Source organism: Hyperolius riggenbachi, chromosome 11 (assembly GCF_040937935.1).
Source record: "Hyperolius riggenbachi isolate aHypRig1 chromosome 11, aHypRig1.pri, whole genome shotgun sequence".
Taxonomy (NCBI): Eukaryota; Metazoa; Chordata; class Amphibia; order Anura; family Hyperoliidae; genus Hyperolius; species Hyperolius riggenbachi.
In genome coordinates this window covers 227220105-227245966 of record NC_090656.1, presented here as the reverse complement: position 1 = coordinate 227245966, position 25862 = coordinate 227220105, and the positions used below count along the sequence as shown (strand labels likewise).

General features: G+C 43.7%; 1 protein-coding gene across 1 annotated transcript in view; it reads left to right on the top strand.

Annotated features, from left to right (window-relative positions):
- The window catches only part of LOC137537962 (receptor-type tyrosine-protein phosphatase beta-like), a 557484-nt gene extending 535330 nt beyond the window's left edge, over positions 1–22154 (top strand). Inside the window, exons 39-44 of the mRNA XM_068259886.1 lie at positions 353–426; positions 518–652; positions 15240–15359; positions 17223–17386; positions 20044–20179; positions 21861–22154. Of these exons, the coding sequence (XP_068115987.1) occupies positions 353–426; positions 518–652; positions 15240–15359; positions 17223–17386; positions 20044–20179; positions 21861–21983 (752 nt within the window). The 3' untranslated portion in view covers positions 21984–22154. The remainder of the gene's footprint in view (positions 1–352; positions 427–517; positions 653–15239; positions 15360–17222; positions 17387–20043; positions 20180–21860) is intronic.
- Positions 22155–25862: the final 3708 nt, after the last annotated feature.

Below are 25862 nucleotides of genomic sequence, written 5' to 3'. Positions count from 1 at the left end.
TTGTTTACATGACGCCACTCTAAGCGTGCACACGCACGATCGGCCGCGGGAGCACGCGGTAGCGCACATGTCCTCCTGGACGTAGCTCTACGTCCAGGAGGACAAAGTGGTTAAGGACACTTGCTAGCTGTTATGTGCAGAGTGATTACATTGTTATTCTTGTGGAGCAATATTTATTATTATTATTACTTTCTATAATTATAATTGATGTAATTTTATCATTTATTTTGAATTTTTTTATTTTATCATACCTGGAGTTTGAGTATTCCTGTGTGGAGCTTCAACTGACCAATCATCCACCATCACTGTTATTATTTTTCTTCAATTGGTTTTCCTTTTTGCCGCCCATTAGATGATACTTCTCGTGTTACGCTTCATCACAATGGGGATTCCACCGGCGATTACATCAATGCCAACTTTATCCCAGTAAGTAGCTAAATAACCATCAGAATATTTGTCACACTGAAAGATTTCCTTGTATTCCACTATCTTATTATTATCATTATACCTTACGCAGGGCTACAACTCTACGAAAGAGTTTATCGCAGCCCAGGGTCCCCTTCCCAGGACCGTCACTGATTTCTGGCGTATGATTTGGGAGAAGGAAGTCCGTGTCATTATCATGCTGACAAAATGTGTCGAAGTTGGGAGGGTAAAACATTTTTTGTGATATTTTTTAATACTGATTTAACTGTAGAGACTTGTGTATTATTTACTACTAGCTGGACGCCCGACGTTGCCCGGGTATGTATTTGGCTAGTGTTGGCTCTGCCCACTTTTCCTAACCCTAACACACAATTACTTAATGCCCAAGTATGTGAGCTTTGCGGTCTTTGGCATCAATAATTTGCAATAAAATAAAATTAATCTGATTGGATGTGGCTCCACCCCTTTTCTGAATTTGAACCCCAATCACCCAATGGCCAACTGTACCAGATACAGGTGATTAACAGTGCAAGAATGGCCGCAATTAACCACTTGAGGACCTAGGGCTTTCTACCCCTTAAGGACCGGCCACTTTTTTTCCATTCAGACCACTGCAGCTTTCACGGTTTATTGCTCGCTCATACAACCTACCACCTAAATGGATTTTGGATCCTTTTCTTGTCACTAATAAAGCTTTCTTTTGGTGCTATTTGATTGCTCCTGCGATTTTTACTTTTTATTATATTCATCAAAAAAGACATGAATTTTGGCAAAAAAATGATTTTTTTAACTTTCTGTGCTGACATTTTTCAAATAAAGTAAAATTTCTGTATACATGCAGCGCAAAAAATGTGGACAAACATGTTTTTGATTAAAAAAAACCCATTCAGTGTATATTTATTGGTTTGGGTAAAAGTTATAGCGTTTACAAACTATGGTGCAAAAAGTGAATTTTCCCATTTTCAAGCATCTCTGACTTTTCTGACCCCCTGTCACTTTCCAAAATGGGGTCATTTGTGGGGTGTGTTTACTGTCCTGACATTTTGGGGGGTGCTAAATTGTAAGCACCCCTGTAAAGCCTAAAGGTGCTCATTGGACTTTGGACCCCTTAGCGCAGTTAGGCTGCAAAAAAGTGCCACACATGTGGTATTGACGTACTCAGGAGAAGTAGTATAATGTGTTTTGGGGTGTATTTTTACACATACCCATGCTGGGTGGGAGAAATATCTCTGTAAATGACAATTTGTTAATTCTTTTTACACACAATTGTCCATTTACAGAGATATTTCTCCCACTCAGCATGGGTATGTGTAAAAATACACCACAAAACACATTATACTACTTCTCCTGAGTACGGCGATACCACATGTGTGGCACTTTTTTGCACCCTAACTGCGCTAAAGGGCCCAAAGTCCAATGAGTACCTTTAGGATTTCACAGGTCATTTTGAGAAATTTCGTTTCAAGACTACTCCTCACGGTTTAGGGCCCCTAAAATGCCAGGGCAGTATAGGAACCCCACAAGTGACCCCATTTTAGAAAGAAGACACCCCAAGGTATTCCGTTAGGTGTATGGCGAGTTCATAGAAGATTTTATTTTTTGTCAAAAGTTAGCGGAAAATGACACTTTGTGAAAAAACACAATTAAAATCAATTTCCGCTAACTTTTGACAAAAAAATAAAAACTTCTATGAACTCACCATACTCCTAACGGAATACCTTGTGGTGTCTTCTTTCTAAAATGGGGTCATTTGTGGGGTTCCTATACTGCCCTGGCATTTTAGGGGCCCTAAACCGTGAGGAGTAGTCTTGAAACGAAATTTCTCAAAATGACCTGTGAAATCCTAAAGGTACTCATTGGACTTTGGGCCCTTTAGCGCAGTTAGGGTGCAAAAAAGTGCCACACATGTGGTATTGCCATACTCGGGAGAAGTAGTACAATGTGTTTTGGGGTGTATTTTTACACATACCCATGCTGGGTGGGAGAAATACCTCTGTAAATGGACAATTGTGTGTAAAAAAATCAAAAGATTGTCATTTACAGAGGTATTTCTCCCACCCAGCATGGGTATGTGTAAAAATACACCCCAAAACACATTGTACTACTTCTCCCGAGTACGGCGATACCACATGTGTGGCACTTTTTTGCACCCTAACTGCACTAAGGGGCCCAAAGTCCAATGAGTACCTTTAGGATTTTACAGGTCATTTTTGTTTCAAGACTACTCCTCACGGTTTAGGGCCCCTAAAATGCCAGGGCAGTATAGGAACCCCACTAATGACCCCATTTTAGAAAGAAGACACCCCAAGGTATTCCGTTAGGAGTATGGTGAGTTCATAGAAGTTTTTATTTTTTTGTCACAAGTTAGCGGAAATTGATTTTAATAGTTTTTTTTTCACAAAGTGTCATTTTCCGCTAACTTGTGACAAAAAATAAAATCTTCTATGAACTCACCATACTCCGTACGGAATACCTTTGGGTGTCTTCTTTCTAGAATGGGGTCATTTGTGGGGTTCCTATACTGCCCTGGCATTTTAGGGGCCCTAAACCGTGAGGAGTAGTCTTGAAACCAAATGTCCTGTGAAATCCTAAAGGTACTCATTGGACTTTGGGCCCCTTAGCGTACTTAGGGTGTAAAAAAGTGCCACACATGTGGTACCGCCGTACTCAGGAGAAGTAGTATAATGCGTTTTGGGGTGTATTTTTACACATACCCATGCTAAGTGGGAGAAATATCTCTGTAAATGACAATTGTTTGATTTTTTTACACACAATTGTCCATTTACATAGAAATTTCTCCCACCCAGCATGGATATGTGTAAAAATACACCCCAAAACACATTATACTACTTTTCCTGAGTACGGCGGTACCACATGTGTGACACTTTTTTGCAGCCTAGGTGCGCTAAGGGGTCCAACGTCCTATTCACAGGTCATTTTGAAGCATTTGTTTTCTAGACTACTCCTCGCGGTTTAGGGCCCCTAAAATGCCAGGGCAGTATAGGAACCCCACAAGTGACCCCATTTTAGAAAGAAGACACCCCAAGGTATTCCGTTAGGTGTATGGCGAGTTCATAGAAGATTTTATTTTTTGTCACAAGTTAGTGAAAAATGACACTTTGTGAAAAAAAACCAATAAAAATTAATTTCCGCTAACTTTTGACAAAAAATAAAATCTTCTATGAACTCGTCATACACCTAACAGAATACCTTGGGGTGTCTTTTTTTCTAAAATGGGGTCACTTGTGGGGTTCCTATACCGCCCTGGCATTTTACAGGCCCAAAACCGTGAGTAGTCTGGAAACCAAATGTCTCAAAATGACTGTTCAGGGGTATAAGCATCTGCAAATTTTGATGACAGGTGGTCTATGAGGGGCCGAATTTTGTGGAACCAGTCATAAGCAGGGTGGCCTTTTAGATGACAGGTTGTATTGGGCCTGATCTGATGGATAGGAGTGCTAGGGGGGTGACAGGAGGTGATTGATGGGTGTCTCAGGGGTTGGTTAGAGGGGAAAATAGATGCAATCAATGCACTGGGGAGGTGATCGGAAGGGGGTCTGAGGGGTATCTGAGGGTTTGGCCGAGTGATCAGGAGCCCACACGGGGCAAATTGGGGCCTGAGCTGATGGGTAGGTGTGCTAGGGGGTGACAGGAGGTGATTGATGGGTGTCTCAAGGTGTGATTAGAGGGGGGAATAGATGCAAGCAATGCACTGGCGAGGTGATCAGGGCTGGGGTCTGAGGGCATTCTGAGGGTGTGGGCGGGTGATTGAGTGCCCTAGGGGCAGATAGGGGTCTAATCTGATAGGTAGCAGTGACAGGGGGTGATTGATGGGTAATTAGTGGGTGTTTAGAGGAGAGAATAGATGGAAACACTGCGCTTGGGTGGTGATCTGATGTCGGATCTGCGGGCGATCTATTGGTGTGGGTGGGTGATCAGTTTGCCCGCAAGGGGCAGGTTAGGGGCTGATTGTTGGGTGGCAGTGACAGGGGGTGATTGATGGGTGATAGGTGATTGGCAGGTGATTGACAGGTGATCAGTGGATTATTACAGGGAAGGACAGATGTAAATATTGCACTGGCGAATTGATAAGGGGGGGTCTGAGGGCAATCTGAGCGTGTAGGCGGGTGATTGGGTGCCCGCAAGGGGCAGATTAGGGTCTGATCTGATAGGTAACAGTGACAGGTGGTGATAGGGAGTGATTGATGGGTGATTGATGGGTAATTAGTGGGTGTTTAGAGGAGAGAATAGATGTAAACGCTGCGCTTGGGTGGTGATCTGATGTCGGATCTGCGGGCGATCTATTGGTGTGGGTGGGTGATCAGATTGCCCGCAAGGGGCAGGTTAGGGGCTGATTGTTGGGTGGCAGTGACAGGGGGTGATTGATGGGTGATAGGTGATTGGCAGGTGATTGACAGGTGATCAGTGGGTTATTACAGGGAAGGACAGATGTAATTAATGCACTGGCGAATTGATAAGGGGGGGGGGGGGGGTCTGAGGGCAATCTGAGCGTGTGGGCGGGTGATTGGGTGCCCGCAAGGGGCAGATTAGGGTCTGATCTGATAGGTAACAGTGACAGGTGGTGATAGGGGGTGATTGATGGGTGATTGATGGGTAATTAGTGGGTGTTTAGAGAAGATAACAGATGTAAACGATACATTTGGGAGGTAATCTGACGGCGGGTTTGCGGGCGATCTAATGGTGTGGGTGGGTGATCAGATTGCCCCCAAGGGGCAGGTTAGGGGCTGATTGATGGGTGGCAGTGACAGGGGGTGACAGGGGGTGATTGATGGGTGATAGGTGATTGGCAGGTGATCAGTGGGTTATTACAGGGAAGAACAGATGTAATTAATGCACTGGTGAATTGATAAGGGGGGGGGGGGGGTCAGAGGGCAATCTGAGCGTGTGGGCGGGTGATTGGGTGCCCGCAAGGGGCAGATTAGGGTCTGATCTGATAGGTAAAAGTGACAGGTGGTGATAGGGGGTGATTGATGGGTGATTGATGGGTAATTAGTGGGTGTTTAGAGGAGAGAATAGATGTAAACAATGGATTTGGGAGGTGATCTGATGTCGGATCTGCGGGCGATCTATTGGTGTGGGGGGGTGATCAGATTGCCCGCAAGGGGCAGGTTAGGGGCTGATTGATGGGTGGCAGTGACAGGGGGTGATTGACGGGTGATTGACGGGTGATGGACAGGTGATTGACAGGTGATCAGGGGGGATAGATGCATACAGTACATGGGGGGTGGGGGGGTCTGGGGAGAATCTGAGGGGTGGGGGGGTGATCAGGAGGGAGCGGGGGGCAGGGGGGGGATAAAAAAAAAATAGCGTTGACAGATAGTGACAGGGAGTGATTGATGGGTGATTAGGGGGGTGATTGGGTGCAAACAGGGGTCTGGGGGGTGGGCAGGGGGGTCTGATGGGTGCTGTGGGCGATCTGGGGCAGGGGGGGGGGAAATCAGTGTGCTTGGTGCAGACTAGGGTGGCTGCAGCCTGCCCTGGTGGTCCCTCGGACATTGGGACCACCAGGGCAGGAGGCAGCCTGTATAATACACTTTGTTAACATTACAAAGTGTATTATACACTTTGTATGCGGCGATCGTCGGGTTAACATCCCGCCGGCGCTTCCGTATGGCCGGCGGGATGTTGCGGCGGGTGAGCGGCGCCAGGCGGAGGATCGCGTCACGGATGACGCGATCGCTCCGCCCATGCCCATACAAGGACCGCCGCCAATTGTCAATACGGCGGTCTTTGCGGCGTCCACTTCCCGGCCGCCAATTGTATATACGGCGGTCGGGAAGTGGTTAAATATTCCCCTTAAAAATCAATAGGTGGATTTTGATTGGCTTTTATAGGCTCCACCCACTTTTCTGAATATTAATCCCAGTCACCCAGTGACCAACTGTGCAAAGTTTGAGAACCCTACCATTAACAGTGTATGAGTTTGAACCCCAGTCACCCAGTGACCAACTGTACCAGGTTTAAAGAGACACTGAAGCGAGAATAAATCTCGCTTCTTGTCTCATAGTCAGCAGGGGCATGTGTGCCCCTGCTAAAACGCTGCTATCCCGCGGCTAAACGAGGGTCCCTAACCCCCTCCCTCTGCAAAATCAACGACCAACTTGGTCGTAGATTTTGCTGCTCTTCAGGCAGGGCTAACGGCTGCAGCCCTGCCTCTCAGCGCCGTCTATCAGCGGCACATCGCCGCCTCTCCCCCGCCCCTCTCAGTGAAGGAAGACTGAGAGGGGCGGGGGAGAGGTGGAGATACGCGCTGACAGACGCGTGTGAGGCAGGGCTGCAGCGGTTAGCCCTGCCTTAATGCGGAAGAGGGGATGCGGTGCTCGGAGGGGATTTCGAGGGGTAAGGGACCCCCGTTTAGCCGCGGGATAGCGGCGTTTTAGCAGGGGCACACATGCCCCTGCTGACTGTGAGGTCTGAAGCGAGATTTATTCTCGCTTCAGACTCTCTTTAAGGCTTGTGCCATTAACAGTGCTCGAATGGTAGCAATTTCATATTCCCCTTGAAAATCAATACGTGAATTTTGATTGGCTTTTGTAGGCTCCACCCACTTCTCTGATTATTAATCTCAGTCCCCCAGTGACCAATTGTGCAAAGTTTAAGAACCCTACCATTAAAAGTGTAAGAATTGCTGCAGTTTACATTTTCTCAGTGAAATTTGCATTTGTCTCCGCCTACTGATGACCCAGCATTGCCCGGGTATGTATTTGGCTGGTGTTGGCTGTGCCCACTTTTCCTAACCCTAACACACAATTACTCAATTACTCAATGACCAAGTTTGTGAGCTTTGCGGTCTTTGGCATCAATAACCTGCATTAAAATGAAACAAATTATATTGGCTGTTTGTGGCTCCACCCCTTTTTATAAATGTAAACCCCAGTCACCCAATGATCCACTGTATGTACCAGGTTTGAGGCTTGTGCCATTAACAGTGCAAGAATGGCAGCAATGAAATATTCCCCTGAAAAATCAATAGGTAATTTTTGATTGCCTTTTGTAGGCTCCACCCACTTTTCTGAATATTAACCCCAGTCACCCAGTAACCAACTGTGCAAAGTTTGAGAACCCTGCCATTAACAGTGTAAGAATGGCTGCTGTTTACATTTTCCCAGTAAAATTTGTATTTGTCTCCACCCACTTATGACCCGGCGTTGCCCTTTTATGTATTTGGCTGGTGTTGGCTGTGCCTACTTTTCTAACCCTAACACACAATTAATCAATTACCAAGTTTGTGATCTTTGCGGTGTTTGGCATCAATAATTTGCATTGAAATGAAACAAATTTAATTGGCTGTTTGTGGCTCCACCCCTTTCTGAAATTGAACCCTAGTCACCCAATGATCAACTGTACCAGGTTTGAGGCTTGTGCCATTAACAGTGCAAGAATGGCAGCAATGTAAATATTCCCCTTGAAAATCAATAGGTTAATTTTGATTGGCTTTTGTAGACTCCACCCACCTTTCTGAATATGAATCCCAGTCACCCAGTGACCAACTGTGCAAAGTTTGAGAACCCTACAGTACAATTAACAGTGTAAGAATGGCTGCAGTTTACATTTTCCAGTGAAATGTGTATTTGTCTCCGCCCCCTTTTTGGTTATAGGAATAAAAAGTATCCTATACTTTATTCCAGGTAATGTACTATGTGTGTGCCAAATTTCATTCAAATCCGTTCAGCCGTTTTTGCGTGATCGAGTAACAAACATCCAAACATCTAAACATCCAAACATCCGAACTTTCGCATTTATTATATTAGTAGAATACCAAGAAACACTCAATTCTCAAAAGAATTGCAAGACACAGTAAGCCGCCGCCCACACTAAGCCACTGCCCACAGGTCTCGTGCATATGTACAATCTTAGTAGTATGGACAGAAAGTGTGTCCGCATAATGCTCCATCGTTCATGCTCACTGAGTCGCCATTGACTTGCATTACTGCATAATCTGTGCGGTAGGCATGGATCATGCAGCAACACATGGATGACTTTGCAGTGGGTAAATAGCAATTAACTACTTTCATCACAGCGCACCGCATTTAGTATGAATGTCTCCATAGACTTTCGGTGACTTAGTGGTCTCTTTCGGTAAAATTGCATACCACAGCGTCATAATGTGAATGGGCCCTTGAAGAGGAAATAACGCAATGAAAAAAGTGCTTCATTTTTACAATAATTATGTATAAATGATTTAGTCAGTGTTTGCTCATTGTAAAATCTTTCCTCTCCCTGATTTACATTCTGACATTTATCACATGGTGACATTGTTACTGTGGGCAGGCAGGGCCGGCCCGCTCATGAGGCGGGGTGAAACTTTTGACTCAGGCGGCACATTTCTAGGGGCGGCATCCGCCCGTCGGTGGGTGCGGGGAGCCGACCGCCGAGCTGGAGGGGTAGCGGGCAGGACGGGGGTATTGTGCCTAGCGGCGGGGAGGGGGGTCGGACCCCCCCCCCCTCCCTCGCCTGGGTCCCCCGTCCTCCGCTCCCCTCCAGCCTTAAATAGATCAGAAGCGCTACTCGTAAGAGGCAGTGAGCGGGGAGGACTCACCTCTTCCTCGATCCAGCGTGCGCTCCACTGACATCACTTCCTGCAACACCGCCCTGTATTGTAAGTGGACGGCGTTGCAGGAAGTGACGTCAGTGGAGCGCACGCTGGATCGAGGAAGCTACCCCTCCAGCTTGGCGGCGCCCCCCCCCCCCCCCCCCCCCCCCCCAACGGGGGATGGCAGCAATAATTGTTTCAAAATTTGCCTCAGGCGGCAAAAAATCTAGGGCCGGCCCTGCTGGCAGGTGATGTCTGTGGAAAGAGATGATGTATTTTTGACAGTTGGAAACGGCTGTTATTTCCCACAATGCAACAAGGCTCCCACAGTGTGATGTCAGGACCAGGGTCCTGACATCACACTGTGGGAGGGGTTTCACCACAATATCAGCCATACAGCTCCCCCTGATGATCCATTTGTGAAAAGGAATAGATTTCTCATGTAAAAGGGGGTATCAGCTACTGATTGGGATGAAACTTAATTCTTGGTTAGGGTTTCTCTTTAAGGATAAAATTTAACCACCCTGGCGTTCTGATAAGATCGCCAGGGAGGCTGCGGGAGGGTTTTTTTTAAATTAAAAAAAAACTATTTCATGCAGCCAACTGAAAGTTGGCTGCATGAAAGCCCACTAGAGGGCGCTCCGGAGGCGTTCTTCCGATCGCCTCCGGCGCCCAGAATAAACAAGGAAGGCCGCAATGAGCGGCCTTCCTTGTTTTGCTTACACCGTCGCCATAGCGACGAGCGGAGTGACGTCATGGACGTCAGCCGACGTCCTGACGTCAGACGCCTCCGATCCAGCCCTTAGCGCTGGCCGGAACTTTTTGTTCCGGCTGCGCAGGGCTCAGGCGGCTAGGGGGACCCTCTTTCGCCGCTGCTCGCGGCGAATCGCCGCAGAGCGGCGGCGATCGGGCAGCACACGCGGCTGGCAAAGTGCCGGCTGCGTGTGCTGCTCTTTATTTGGCGCAAATCGGCCCAGCAGGGCCTGAGCGGCAGCCTCCGGCGGTGATGGACGAGCTGAGCTCGTCCATACCGCCCAGGTGGTTAACAGTCAGAATAGAATGATTTAAATAGTTATTGGCACTGAACAATGTGTTTCATGGATCTACTGTTTTATCAGGTATACATCACATTCCAAACTTTGTTTGAATGAAACCTCTTAATGAGGTTTCTGTGCAGGTGCAGGAGTACTGCGGCTGCGCAGAACACTCTTGGCCAAGGAAGCACGACCGCTAGCAGTGTGGCCACGTGCTTGCACATGCGCAGTGGTTGGCAGCTGCTACGGAGGGGACCCAGGGAGACCTGTTTGGAGCAGAACTGCGGCGAGAGAAATGTGGGCTTCCAGGGGCTGGAGGAAGCCCCAGGTAAGTAAATCAGATTTTTTTACATTTCCCTGATGTTTCCTTTTAAGTGGTTAATTGGGCTCACCTGGCACACTAATTATGACAGGTGTGGCCACATCAGAACACCCTGTGGGAGGAGCCAGCGTGGGCCCTTACAGTCCCAGGCACCCTTCATGGGGAGTTCTGGTTCACCATGAGCTTGCTGGGCAATCTGTAACTATGCAGTTTAATAAATACACATCTGCTTTATTACAGGCGACCACTAGAGGGCACTCCTCATTCACAAATGCTCCTTAAAGTAGGCAGTGCCTGCAGTTCATCTTTTTTCCAATGACAAACTAGAGCTAGAGAGATTATTATTATTATTATTACTAAGGTAGTTAATTAGGCCCATTTAAAAACTGGGCATTAGAATAACCACCAGCCACTCGGCCATGTGCATGTCCACGTCTCCCCATGTGTGTGGCAAGGGCCACAGCTCCATGCCCGTGCACTTGACGATTGACACAGATGCAGCCCATGGATGTAGAACCCTGAGGCTTTTATTAGGTTATTATTTATTATAACCCAAATTAGATCTGTATTAAAAAAATATATATATATATTTTCAACTTTCATTCTATTCGATCATTTAGATCATATAAACGGGAAAATCGAACATTTTTATTGTATCGTGTATGGGCACCATAAGGTCCAGAGACCGCTGGTACAAGAACAACGAAATCCCGCCGAATCGCCACGCATACCCGCCGCAATTGCCGTCACCGCCGCTCGCCGGGATCCTCCTGACATAGACTCTGCCGTCTCTATGATGGCAGAGTCATGTGAGCCGGTCAGGAGCTGCTTTCATTGGTTTCTGACCGTGACCATCAAAGTAAGCCAATGAAATCGACTCCTGACCGGCTCACATGGCTCTGCCATCATAGAGACAGGCAGAGCCTGTGAGTTGCGGCGAGAAACGTCGGGTTTGAGCGGCAAGGAAGCGACGGAAATGGTGAATGCACACTGCGGACGGTGATTTAAATCTACGTCTGGCCAGCCAGGAGCCCACCAAATCATGACGTAGATTTCAATCACCGCGGTACTTGAAGTTAGGGTCCAAGCAAATTAAAAAAAACAGATCCACTTAGCTGGGGCTTCCTCCAGCTCATGGCAGCCGTCCTGTGCCCTCGCCACTGTTTCTGGAGGCTCCCGGTCTTCTCCGCTGCAGAACCTGACCTCGCCAGGTCGGGTTCCGGTTCGGCCTCTTCTGCGCTCCACGGCGCGGGTCACGTACCCCGGCCGACGTCATCAGGATGGTACTGCGCAGGCGCAGAACTACTGCACCTGCGTAGTACCGTCCTAGTGACGTCGGCCGGACCACGTGACCTGCGCCGTGGAGCAGGAGAGGCCGAACCGGAACCCAACCTGGCGAGGTCAGGTTCTGCAACGGAGAAGACCGGGAGCCTCCAGAAGCTGTGGCGAGGGCACAAGACTGCTGCCACGGGCTGGAGGAAGCCCCAGCTAAGTGGATCTTTTTCTTTTTTTTACTTGGATGTTTCCTTTAAGTAGTTAAGAAAAAAAATCATATCAAATTTTTTTTCCATTGAGTAATGCTTCTGTAATTTACTGTGTATTAGAAGCAAATTAGACCAATACACTAATTTTCATATACGGTATACCAGAGGAAAAGTATTTGCAAGAAAACGTGGATCATGATCAACCATTGACTTACTGCTACTTTTATCAATACGTTCTTGCAGTGCCATAAAAATGAAACATTTATTTTGTATTATTTTTCTTTCAAAAGACACACTTTCTTATTTTTAATATGTATTATTATTATTATGTATTATTATTATTATTGTTGTTATTATTATTAGCAGCAGCCATAACAATATTGGGAATACCACTACTAACAATCACAGTAATAGCAGCTGTTTCAATATTAATAACAATAGAAATGAAAACATTTCTAATAAAAATAAACAAATCAACAGAATAATTATAGTGCTAATAATATGATTTTTGTAAGTGCAGTTTTATTTATTTATTTTTTACATTTATTTTGCACATGAAAGAATATATCTTACCGCCCTGCTTGGGGAAATGAAATGTTTATGTTTGTATTTAGCATGCAGAGAGGTCATAACCCATTCTGGCTTTTATTGCTGTCTGTCTACCCTCCTGGGAAAAAATTTCTCCCTTTGTGAGCTGGGGAAGTGGGAAAATTGATCTCTAAAAAGGACAGATATCGGAGAAAATCGTTTCGTTTTTGTAGACATTTTTGAGACTTTTACAGTACTTCTTGTGGCCAACAAATACATAGCAAAGGGGGAGCAGCATATGCCCCTCCCAATAGCCCTGCTGGTAGGAGAGTGCAGCCTGGCCATAATGATGATGTCATAGATAGGCTCAAAACTAGTTTAAGGTATCAGTAAGCTTAACCTCCTAAGCGTTACGCCGCTCAAGAGGTTTTGCACTAACAGTCGTCTTCACCCCCCCCGTGCTAATTTATTAGTTTATTTGTATCCTAGGCTATCTAGTATTGTCTGCCGGAGCCTCCGGACCTCCCGATCCCCCCCGATTGCCTGCTGGATACATTGCCCTGCCTGGGTCCCACGGTACGCGCAGCCTCCCTGCTCAGCTCCAGTATTCACTATGGGTAGGATCGTACATGACGTCATGACGTTGCCGACGAAATGCGCAGTCCCGATCCTCCCCATAGTGAGGACCCGGAGCTCAGCTGGAGGCTGCTCGATCACTGGATCCCGGTGTGGTAATGTATCCAGCGAGCGATCGGGGGGGGGGGATTGCGGGCAATCGGGGGGTGCCGGCAGACAATACTAGCTAGCGTAGTGCTAGCTAGTATCTAATGGTTACAATCAGCCCCGGATTTCTGCAAAGGCCACGGCCTAGGGCGATAAAATCAGATAAGATCAGAAGGGCGGCAGGACTTGGAGAGAGAAGAGGTCATATGTCACAGTAAATCATCTCCTCTGTTCCCGCAGCGCAGCCATCCAGCGCGCTGCTCTGCACTAATAGATGAATTCCAGAGTTCCCCAATCCCTGCACCTCTCACTTCCTGATGTATTATAACAATCAGGATCAATCATAACTGTCACCTGATGATCCAATTATGATCGACATACAGTACAAGTGGATGTGAGAAATACCAGGGATTTACATTACAAAGCAGATAAAACTAAGTTCAGCTGAGTTCTAATGCAGGCATTCACAAACATTTCTGCTAGTTTCTTTGCCTTCTTTTTTACAGCTGTGACACTGACCCCAGCAGTTGTAAATTACACTTTCTTATCTAGCCGTAATTTATTGCTTTTTTTTCTTCCTAGCCAGTGATCTCATCTCTGCTTAAGTTAACTCTTTCCTGACTCATTTTCTGTCTGTCAGCTCCGACCATCTATGAGAACTGCTGCAGCCTGGAATAAAAATGCTGTATGCTTCCCTTTCATTGCTAAACTGTCACTGTCACCTGAGCTGTTACTACCTCTATGCTAGTTTGTATGGTTTGGCATCCTTCTGCTTTCCTGTAGCATTAGAGCATTCTACCATCTTAGCCATCAGCGAAAGCAGAGAGTTTTGAATCAGGATGATACCATTTATTGGCTTAAAAGAAAAAGAGTAATCTTTCTGCTAATAAGCCTTTTTCATACTTTGTTGCTGTATACTGCCAATATGTTATTATTAAGTACATTCAGCATTCAAAAGAGATACGTAGATTTTTCAGCAAATATAAATAAATGTCATTCAGATGCTTTAAAGTGGAGCTGAACTCTTGCACAGGACAGAAGAAAAACAGAGAAATACACCCTGTATGTATTTAGAGAGCCTTTCGAATTCTTCCACATCTGTGTCTAATCACAAATTTGATATCTTCCCTGTGTCACCTGACTGCCACAGCATATAAGCTTATTTTAAAGCACAAGATGTTAATATATTTGCTTCCATGAAAGTAGGAATTAGACACACTGTCTATTTATTGCAGGATTTGTATCAGCTGTAACAAAAATGTTTTTATGTAAAGGTTATGTTGTTGAGTATCTTTTAGAGCAGAGAGGAAGTTCTGAGTTCAGGTCCACACTAATTACAACCAAACATCCAAAGTGGGTCTTGACAGGATGTTTGCTACTTACCTGTTCTCTGTTTTGGATGGGCTTCTCTCCATTGCTCTGCCCTGCCACCTGTTTGTGGCTCCGACTGCAGCCAGTCGCACAGAGGACAAAGAAGCAGCGCATGCTCTGGCCACTCGCGCTCCGTCACCTGTTTGTGGCTCTGACTGCAGCCAGTCGCACAGAGGATAAAGAAGCAGCGCATGCTCTGGCCACTTGCGCTCCCTGTAATTTCCTGCTCCTGCCCAGATGTGCACAGCAACCGAGGCCAGTATAGTGTTATGCATTCTTGACAAGTACCGATCATACATCACCGTAATTTCTCAAGTATGCATGCCCAGAACACTATCGGCTGCTGTGCACATTCGGGCAGGAGCGCAAATTTTCACCGTGAGAGGACAGAGCATCCACTGATTCTTTGTTCAATGAGGGGCACAGCAGCACAACTGAAATGGGCCCACTCAAACCAGTGATCGCTATTCAGATAGTTGGTTAGAATGTTTTTTGGTGGTGGCGGGGGGGCGCTTGGTGACAGCAGGCCTAGGGCACTGGTAAGTACAAATCCGGCCCTGCTTACAATTAAACAAATAAATGAATTCCGGCGGGTCCCGATCGGCCGTAAAACCTCTGCAGCTGCATGCCTGACACAGTGTCGGGAATACCGCTAAGGAGGTTAATTTTTAAAAGTTTTAGAGTGAATCTAATCAGTAGTGGGTCAGGAATGGGGGTATATGTAGGAGGCCAGGATTTGTAAATGTCGTTTGTATGAATGTCGATTTGGTTACTGAAGCTGTGATTTTGTCTTCCAGGTGAAGTGTGAGGAATACTGGCCATCCAGCAGCTCCAAGATGTACGGGAACCTATCTGTGTCAATGACCAGTGAGAATGTCGATCCAGACTGGACAATCAGGGACTTCATAGTGACCAATGTGAGTTTTTGGCCTGACGTAAGCATGAAGATTTCAATATACAATGTTTAAAAGAAAGCATTAATAAGCAGTGGCATCTGTGGGCCACCTGCTGGTAGATTAAAACAATGTTACTAACTGTCCAGAAGCTCAGAACTAGCCCATAAAAATGGAGGTTGAGTAAGTTTCATTGAAAAGTCCATGAAGAGTTCCCTGACATCGATTTTCTCCACTGAGGGTTACACAAACACAGCCTGGTCAGGGGCACTGCCAGTTAGCTAAATAGACTGTGATGTTCAGCAACAACTAGCAACTCAGGTTATTGTTATGGTCAGCAAGTTTCCTGGACACTATGTACAATAAACAGACAGACAAGTGACAGCGCTCAAGGATGCACCTGAATTGTAAGCCTACTGAGGCAATGCAGAGCCCCTCCGGAACTAAATACATGCCTTGAATACAAAACAGATGCAAATTATGTGCTAATTGTAATCTAATTTTTTTTTTTGGGGGGGGGGGGAAGTGAATGTGAAGCAATGAATGCAGCTGGCCACAAGTATACTTACATTCAATTAGCACAGCGGGAGACATGGCAGCGCTTTCAAACAAAACTTATACCTGAATGATTGATCTGCATTAATGTGCAGAGCTCAAATAACTGGACTATATTACACACCTAGCACTAACTACAGGCAAGGGGGGGGGGGGGGGGGGGATCGGAGTGGTGTTAGCTTTAGTGATAATGTGTGCACAAATTATTACCTAATAGACTTCCCCACGGCGTTTATGTACCTTCGCGGGGAAGACCAAACACTGATCTAACGATAAAAACATAATAATCCTCGTGCTGCTTATCAAATAAATGGTGTACATATTTCATAAAACAAAGAGACAAAAAATTGACAGCGCTCAAGGATGCACCTGAATTGTAAGCCTACGGAAAGAGTGGATGTGAAGCAAGTACAATAAGCCTCTGTCTGGCTTATTATCTTCAAAAAAATAATATAGATTTAGGGGCTTGTGTTCCATAATTACTTTTATTGATTTTTAAACCCTGGAATAACTACCGTAATATTTCTTTTTTATCACCTACACTTGACAGAGAATCAGATGATATACATATAATTCATAAAATTGGGTATTAAATAACTATATAATTTTCAATCCATACTTTTTCACAATTTTTGTTCCTCAATAGTTATCAATATCAACTGCAAACGTTTTTGAAGACTACAAGGTGCCTCTCTAATCATCTTCTCAGGAAGCAGCCGCATCTGACCAGATGCTTGATGGACACCTGCAAACACAATGGAGTGGTTGGACTCATACTTAGATTTTCACCGATAATAGAATGGGTGGATGCTGACTTTCCAGGGGTAGTTATTAGTGTTGTTGTTTTCGAATCCGGGTTTTCTTTTTCAGAAACCTGGATTATGTGGTGCAGAGCAGCTCAGCGTCATTACAAGCTGAGTGAGTGACAGAGTTGCGTTCCATGTCACGCTTTATGCAAATCCGATGCTGCCGCCTTCCAGCTTTCCTTATTTGGAGACCTGGATTCGAAGAACACACGTGATAACGATTGCAGTACACATAGCTTCTCCCTTAATATGAAGTGTGACAATATTAGTCTTCAACCGTCACCTCCTTATGAGAAATGGAGAAATAATTCCCTCCACTACTCAGGTAGAACGTTTAGGGATACACGTTTTATGCTATTGCTAATCATGGTATGTTCTCCTGCCATCACAAGAAGCCCTGACGTGTTGCCTATCGCCGGGCTGTACTGGATGGCTCCCTCTGGTGTCGATTGTGGTAATCAGGACTGTGGAAGGTAAGACGGTCGGGTGGCACCAGCTCATCTCTCTCATCTTCTTGATGTTTCAGACGAAAAGCACACAGACCAAACAAGTGCGCCATTTCCACTTCACAGCCTGGCCGGACCATGGCGTTCCCAGAACAACCAAAGACTTGATACGGTTCAGGAATTTAATCCGAGAATACACGACATTTCGCTGCCCTGCGAGCTCCCCGATACTGGTGCATTGCAGGTAGGTGTCCACACCAACCTTATTCACAAATGGACCATTTTAAAAAATGCAGTGCATTGTGGGTAACCAGAGATGTTCATTTAAAGCTGAATTATCGCAAGTACCGTCTGTTCTAAGCAGGCAAATCACACCAACTATTAAATGACTAAAGAGATGAGTGTTTGTAGCCATGTTGTCGCAGATTTATGAGAGAGAAGCTCTTGCTGTTGGTACTGCATGAGACGCCAATAGTGTGATCTTAAACTCTCTGCCCTGTTGGAAATCCTCACTATATTCTGAAAGGATGGTCACACATAAGGGGCCCATACACATACTATTCCCCGCCGATATACAGCAGATTTGACCACTGTGATCGAATCTGCTGTGAAATTGTTGTGCAAACGCTGACCGAACGATCGATTTCCGTCTGAAATCAATCGTTCCCGTCGATCTGTCCGCGTGGAAGATTTCGCTCGATCGCCAGCGGGTCGGGAGTCCGTCGATAGCGGCATTCAAATGTCCGACGACCGACGCTAGCGGCAATAAATTACCTGATCTGGACGGCACGTATCCCCGCTGTCACCGCTGCTCCTTCTCTGCTGAGCTCCAGCAGGCTTCCCTTCTTCCTGTCCCGACAGGAAAGTTTAAACAGTAGAGCGCCCTCTACTGTTTAAACTTCCCTGGACTGGAAGTGAAGTGAAGCTGGAGCCCTGGAGCCGAGCACGGAAAAGAAGACAGTGGAGACCGGGGGACTCGTGCCGGCCAGATCAGGTAATGTATGCAGGGGGGGGCGGCGGCCGCCGCAGCAGCTTCACAGATGGTGAATCGATTTCATGCTGAAATCGATTCACAATGTGTTTGCAGCAAACGCAGCCATACGATCCCTCTCTGATCAGATTCGATCAGAGAGGGATCTATCTGTTGGTTGATCTGATGGCAAATCGACCAGTGTATGGCCACCTTTATACGAACTTACATTTCAAGAAAACATTTCAGTCCAGGTTTGTTGGGTGACTTTATGTCCAGTCTTGTCCTCCAACCTCGCTCCATCATCCCCACTGCTGTCAGGAATCTTCCTGGTGAATATTGCAGAGAAACTCTCTCTCTCTTTCTCTTTTTCCGTTCACATTTCCACCTATCTCTTTTCACTACTCACCTACTTAAAGCGGAATATAACCCTGCATTTCAACTTTGCTCTAAAATAATATTTACAGCATATTATATGCAAAAAGCATTTTTTTTTTTACTAGACCAGCATTGGAAGGGTTAAACACAGAGAGTTCAGTGGAGAGATATGCAGAAGTTCAGATAGATACATTCTATTTAGTTACATGTATCTGTTGATAAATGTTACACACTCTTTGGCTGTCCTCCAAGCTCCTTCTCAGTGAGAGAGATGAGTCACATTCAACACTTAGATACATTTATGTAAACAAAATGTATCTATTTCAGCTTCGGATGCGTCTGCAGAAATCTCCAGGAACTTTAAAGCCCTGTGTAACCCTTCCAATGCTGGTCTAGTAAAAAAAAAAAAAATGCTGGTTGCATATAATATACTGTAAATAATGTTTTAGAGCAAAGTTGAAATGCAGGGTTATATTCCGCTTTAATATATATTTTTACCACTCTTGCCCCTTTTCGCTCCTATTACTTTGTCACTCCCATTCTCTTCCTCTTTCATCCACCCTCTCCTTCCACCCCTCGCTCACCATATTCAACAACTTCCTTCTTCCTCCTCTCATCCTCGCTTTCATCCTTTCTCTTCTCCCATCTCTCATTTATCTCAACCCCTTCCCTCCCCACCTCAGTCTTCATCTACCTAACACTCTTGTTTTTTTTAATCTTCTCCCCCTCTCTCCCTGTCTTATCCTGCTCTTGTCCTCTCCCTATTAACTCTGCCCCCCCCCCCCCCCCCCCCCAGTTTGTTTCACAGTTCCTCTCTCACACTCAGAAGAAATAAAAAATCGAAATCAAAAATAACTTTATTGGCATGAGCAAGATACATACAAGCTTTGCCAAAGCAAGGAGAGATGGGGATATGAGGGAAGAAAATGGCTCACTCTCTCTTTCTCTCCTCTTCCACCGTCTCTCCCCTTTTCTACACCGTACTCCCACTTTGTTTCTCTATCTCTGTTTCCATTTCCTTATAACAAAGCTTTTACAAACATGGTCAGTGGAAGGTGATGTAAAGATACATAGATGATGTTTCTGTGACATCGACATTATAGTGGTAATAATAGCGGTAATACCAGAGATATGGGTTGCAGAAACTATACAGGAAATGTTGAGGACACACATGGTCTTGTAGCGTAAGGATGAAGGCAAGGAGCAAAGGACTCCGTAGTTAAAAATGAAGACAGAATCAGACCCCAGTGGTATGAAGACTCTGAAACATTACTGCCCTCTGTTATTAATAGAAGAGTATTGCAGCATGTTAGCCATCAGTTAAAGAGGAGGTTTGAATCTGGATGATACCATTTGTTGGCTGATGTCTCTGAGTCATTAATGACTTATGAGGGCTCTGGCAAAAACTTACTTTGGCGCCTCTCAGCAATAAAAATATAATTTCTTTTCACACAAGCCACTCATTGTAAGAAGCCATAATTACACATATCCCCACTTTTAATGCTAAAAAAAAAGAGTAACAAAAACATTTAGTTTTTTTATTTTCCTCTCAGTGCTGGAGTTGGCAGAACTGGGACCTTAATTGCACTGGATCGAATAATAAAACAGATTGAAACTGAAGATAAAGTGGATGTTTATGGAACTGTTTACGACCTTCGAATGCATCGTGGACTTATGGTGCAAACTGAGGTAAGCGGATTACATAAGTGATGACCATGGGCCAATCAGGCTTGTTCCTGCAGACAAACACACACACAATATGACCCTATAGTCCCTGTGTCCACAATGTATCCTTCGTGCTATAATGGGGTGCCATTATGGTTAGGGTGAGCATATGGATTTCCTGGAATCCCAAAGTCGGAATTTCACAAAGTTGAAACTGAGTGTGCTCAGGCATAAATTGTAAGTGAAATTGTAACCTATTGGAAACATATTTTTGCAAATTCACACTAACCATATTTTTTTTAAGGTTAGTGCAAAAATATATTCACAATAATTAACAATTTTGCTTTTTCACTGTGAAAACTTGGAATTCACAACATTTGGAATTTGTTTGGAATATCTTGCAAAATCTCAGAATTTTGTCAGATTCTCAATTGTGCAAATCCAACTATCCCTTATTATGATATAGTAGAATTATTGCTCAAAGTACTGGACCCATGTCTGGATGGGAAACCATAGTGTTTACCTTGTTTGAAGGCCCAAGGGCATATCTGAAGGCTGCCTTAGAGATTCTGATGGTGGTCCCGGGAAAAAGAAGTGTGCAGGATGGGAAATAGAAGGGGGGATCAAATCCAGAAATTAACACGTAAGATAATAAATAAAAATACTTCAATTACTTTAACCATTTCAGCCCGCTGGGATTTTTCACCTTATGCAACAGAGCAATTTTCACCTCCCATTCATTCGCTAATAACTTTATCACTAATTATCACAATGAATTGATTTATATCTTTTTTTTCCGCCACCAATTAGGCTTTCTTTGGGTGGTACATTTTGCTAAGAATTATTTTTTTCTAAATGCATTTTTACAGGAATATTAAGAAAAAAATGGAAAAAATTCATTATTTCTCAGTTTTCGACCATTATAGCTTTAAAATAATACATGCTACCATAATTAAAACCTATGTATTTTATTTGCCCATTTGTCTCGGTTATTACACCATTTAAACTTTGTCCCTATCACAATGCATGGCGCCAATATTTTGGAAATAAAGGTGCATTTTTTTCAGGTTTGCGTCATCACTATTTACAAGCTTATAATTTAAAATGTTTTCGTAATATACATTCTTCACATGCATATTTAAAAAGTTCAGACCCTTAGGTAACTATTTATGTTTTTGTTTTTGGTTCTTTTTTTGTTTTCTTAATTGTTGTTGTTGTTTTTGGTGTGGGAAATAAACAGTTGATTTTAAATGTTATAATGTGTGTTTTATGTATGTAGATTGTTTTACTATTTGGCCACAAAATGGCCACATTGAGATTTTTTTTTTTTTAGTCTTTCTCGCTTCCAGGAAGTGAGAAGAGGACAGGAAACTTTTTTTTTTTATCAGAAAGACCACGGCCTCTGATATGAGGCCGTCGGTTTTTCTGCTGGGGACATAGATCAATGAACAGGAACCATGTTCCCATTCATTGATCTCCAGGCTACTGGGGGGCGGCATGGGGGCGCACAGGCACGCCCGCGATCACCTGCGGTAGCGTGCATCATCAGCACAGCAGCCGCCTGGACGTGAGGATCATGTCCAGGCACCATAAATGGTTAAGTCATTTTCACAATAAAAAAAGTCACAGGACTCTGGAACAACTCAACTTGTATATTGTTTTTTATTTTGTTACGTCAGTCATTTTTTCTTTTTCTCCTTTTCAGAGCCAGTATATTTTCCTAAACCAGTGTGCTCTGGATATCATACAAGAACGGAGAAACCCACCTCCTGAATCACCTGAGTCATTATACCAAAACCTATCCCCTATTTACCAAAACGTAGGCTAAACTACCATATAGAAGAAAAATATTTAAGCCAAAGAAAAATCCCCTCTGACTGAGGGAGCAGGCCTTTGTTATCAGGTGGACTCATCACAGAATGGAATTGCACTTTCATTGTTGCTACTTTTAATCGTTTTCCAGAGATTGTTTATTATTTAAAAACCATAAAGATGTATATATTGTTGATTTTTTTTTTCTTAAGATGTACTTTAGAAATCTGCTGGAAAGATATAGTACATCTACCTTCAAAAAGGCAAAAAAAAGTTTGTATTCAACTATGTTGAGCAATTCTACATACAAGGCATTTGTCCTTCTAGGAGAGGATAAATATTTTGCATGAAATAGAGTTGAACCCCTAAAGATTTTGTTTCCAGTAATTCATATCGCTTAGTTTGGCTTCTAGTTATTTCCTGCTCTTCGAATAAGGCCCGGTTCACATTAGCGGTGGCTATCCGGAATCGTCGTGCCGGAGCCGCACCGCATGCGGAACGGACGAAACGGACGCACGGCATAGCAATGTAAGTCTATGCCACCGTTCACATGCGTCCGTTTCGTCCGGACCGGAGCCGGACCGGATCCGGACTCCGGCGTCCGTTCCAACATGCGCTATTTTTTGGTCCGGCTCCTCCGGCAGCCGTATCCGGGGCGGAGCCGGACTGCACCATCCGGCCAATACAAATCAATGAGAACCGGATAGCGCACAACACACTGGCTAAAAATCCGGATGTTCTACCCCACTTCCTATGAGGATTGTTGCTGCGATATTGGATCGGGGACACATGGGCAAGCATTTTGGAGTGGAGCAGCACGAGCTGGAGATGTTGGCAGCATGTTGGAGGTGGAGGTGAGTGCTAAACAGCGGAGGGCCTGATTCCACAGGTCCCCCTTCTGCTGACCTCCCAGACCCCAACATTTTTTTTGTTTTTTACGTAACTTTTGCCAAACGGATCCGGATCGCATCCTGATGAACAACTGATGCAACCTGACCGGATCCGGTCAGGTCATCCGGTCCGTTTGGCAGACAACCGCAAGTGTGAACGGGGCCTAAGTGAATATTCTAATGCCGTTTTCAGTACCAATATTTTGGAAAATTGTATATCAGCACTTTTTCCTATTTGTTGCTATTCTTTGAAAGAAAGTTAGTATCAGTGGGAATATTTATAAAACGGTGAAAGATATTTTCTGCACTTTTTTGCCCTTTTTTATTTCGGACAAAATTTACTAAAACTTTTTCAGAACATTTTTGCTTGTTTTACTTTTTATATAAATCAATTGTTTATGTGTAGGTTTATAAGAAATTTTTTTAAATTAAGATGTCATTTTTCAACACGTTAATTTTGGTTTTATATGCAATAAAAAAAATGTCATGTATGGCTCAATTAACATAATAAGAAGAATAATATCACTTGGTTTACAATATTAATAATGTACAAAAATATTGCAAATAAAACTAAAATCATGTCCTGTATGGGCACCTATAGATACGGGATAAAATGAGGTGTTAAGTCTATTGTTATGGTATTACATGAAGTTTTGGGCTGAGACTTAGGTTTAATCAAGGAATTTAGTTAAGTTTGGATATTTTTTGTTAAAATCATCAAGCTGAGAATAAGCATTTGTTCGAGACTTAGAATAAAATATGGAATTAAAGCCCCAGTTTAAGCAGTTTTTATATCAACTTGTATCTTTTTTAAATGAGTTATGCACAAACGTTTTTTAATGCTTTTGTTTTTGCAAAATTAAGTACATTTTGTTTTCCACCAATTCAGAGATTCTTGGAAAGTGACTATTGCCTGTTCACATACAGCCAACCTGAGCCACTCCCCTTTAGTCACATGGGACTGAGTGGTTGCTGTGACGCCACCTTTCCTTACAAACGGACAGCCTAATTATCTGATAAATATGCAGGCACATAAAAGGCAGCGTGATAAAATCCTCAATACATAATAATAATAATAACAATAGTCATGCCCTTTAGGTCACAATATTGTTAGGTTAGGCATACATCCAAGATGTGCTTTATTTTTTGGGGGGTTTTTGCATATCAGCCTTTGTGCCTTATTTCAGAGGTAAGTCATTATGTACTCTCCTATTTACTGCCCCCCTCTATTTATTTTATTGAATTTTATTAACATTTATTTTTTTATATACGGAGATTGCTGAGAAGTAAACAAGGAGCTGTAACCTCATGCAACAGGCATTTTAATTTTGAAAAAACTGCATTTTTATTTTTACAAAAAGTTTTATGCATAACTTATATAAAATTATGTTTTATTTAATGCATGTAAAACTGCCTTTCCTCTAAATGTTTTTTTTTTATATTTTTCTCATGTGAAGAAAAATACTTGCTGCCTTTTGTTTATTGTTTTTTTTCTCCCTTGGACCATTCACGTTTTTTATTCCATTAATTGTATTGTCCTTCTGCTGAAAATGCACTTATTTTAATGGGTATATATTTGCACAGTGTGCGTAAAACATGTGAAGAAAAAGGCTTATGTGCAAACTCAATGTAAAAGGAAATATTAGGCCTAAGGAGTTAAAGTGTATACATACAGCCAATCTTTTTTCCACTTCCATGTAGTATGAGCGCTTACCTACACAATCTGTGCAAGGTATTGAAAGAACGGGAGTTTGTATGTTCTGCCTGTGTCTACACGGGTTTCCTCCGAGCGCTTCTGTTTCCTCCCACATCTCAAAAACATAGATAAATTAATTGGCTTCCTTCTAATTGACCCTACTGCAATATTGTAGGGATTGGATTGTGTATTATTCCTTAAAGGGAACCAGAGATGAAGCACCCTCATGTATTTTACCATATATATCAATGGGAACATAAGAGAAAACACCTAACTTGCTTTCCGTTTCATTCTGCACTGCACAGCTTGCTTCTAATCAGCCCTGATAAAATCCCCGACTGAGCATTCAGTCTGGCTTTGCTCAGGAATATTTATAGCTTAGACTGTGTTCTCTCATGTCTTTTCAAGTCCAAGCTTGCCCCCTGCTGGCTCTGCTCAGGAATTATTATAGCTGACTCATTATAGCAAAGCCAGACTGAATGCTCAGTAGGGGATTTTGTCAGGGCTGATTAGAAACAAGCTGTGCAGTGCAGAATGAAACAGAAAGCAGGGTAGGTGTTTTCTGTAATGTTCCCATTGATATATATGATATCACTGATATGGTAAAATACATGAGGGTGCTTCGTCTCTGGTTCACTTTAAATCTGATAAATTGACACTTGCTGGATGTAAAATATGCAGGCACATAGGCAGAGTAATAAAATCATCAATAAATATGACCAGTGAAAATTCACAAATGCACAGAAATCCGGGGCTGAATAATCTTACATGTCAAAGTTTACGCCAACCATGTTTATTTATCAATTTCTATCATCATTTTCTGAGAATACACGTCTACTGCCAATTTCCAGTAATCAATGGTGCTACAGCCTTCAACCAATTATTTTCTGGCTCTGAAAGCAGTAGGATTAGCCATACTATGCCAGGGAAAAAAGCACATATATAAATACTTGATCTACTTGCATAACACATGCATTGTACTGTCCACGTTTTGATTTCAGTGAATTTTATATAGTAAATGAAGATAATTCTGTTCCTGGTGGGGGCCATGTCTTTTGCCCACAGTTTAGGCTAAATCCTGATGTCATTTCTGCCTTTTACATTTTGTTTTTCTTTTCTCCTCTAATTGCTGAGTCACCTCAGCCTTGCTTGTAAACACAAGTGAGCAGAGGATCGTGTTTCAGATAAGCTAGGCAGGGGCTTAAATGGAAGAGGAGGAATATATTATAGATAAAAAGAACCCCCAGCATGCAACTTTTTGGCACTGACTACTAAAGGGCCAGTGCTCCTAAAGTATGTAATAAATTTG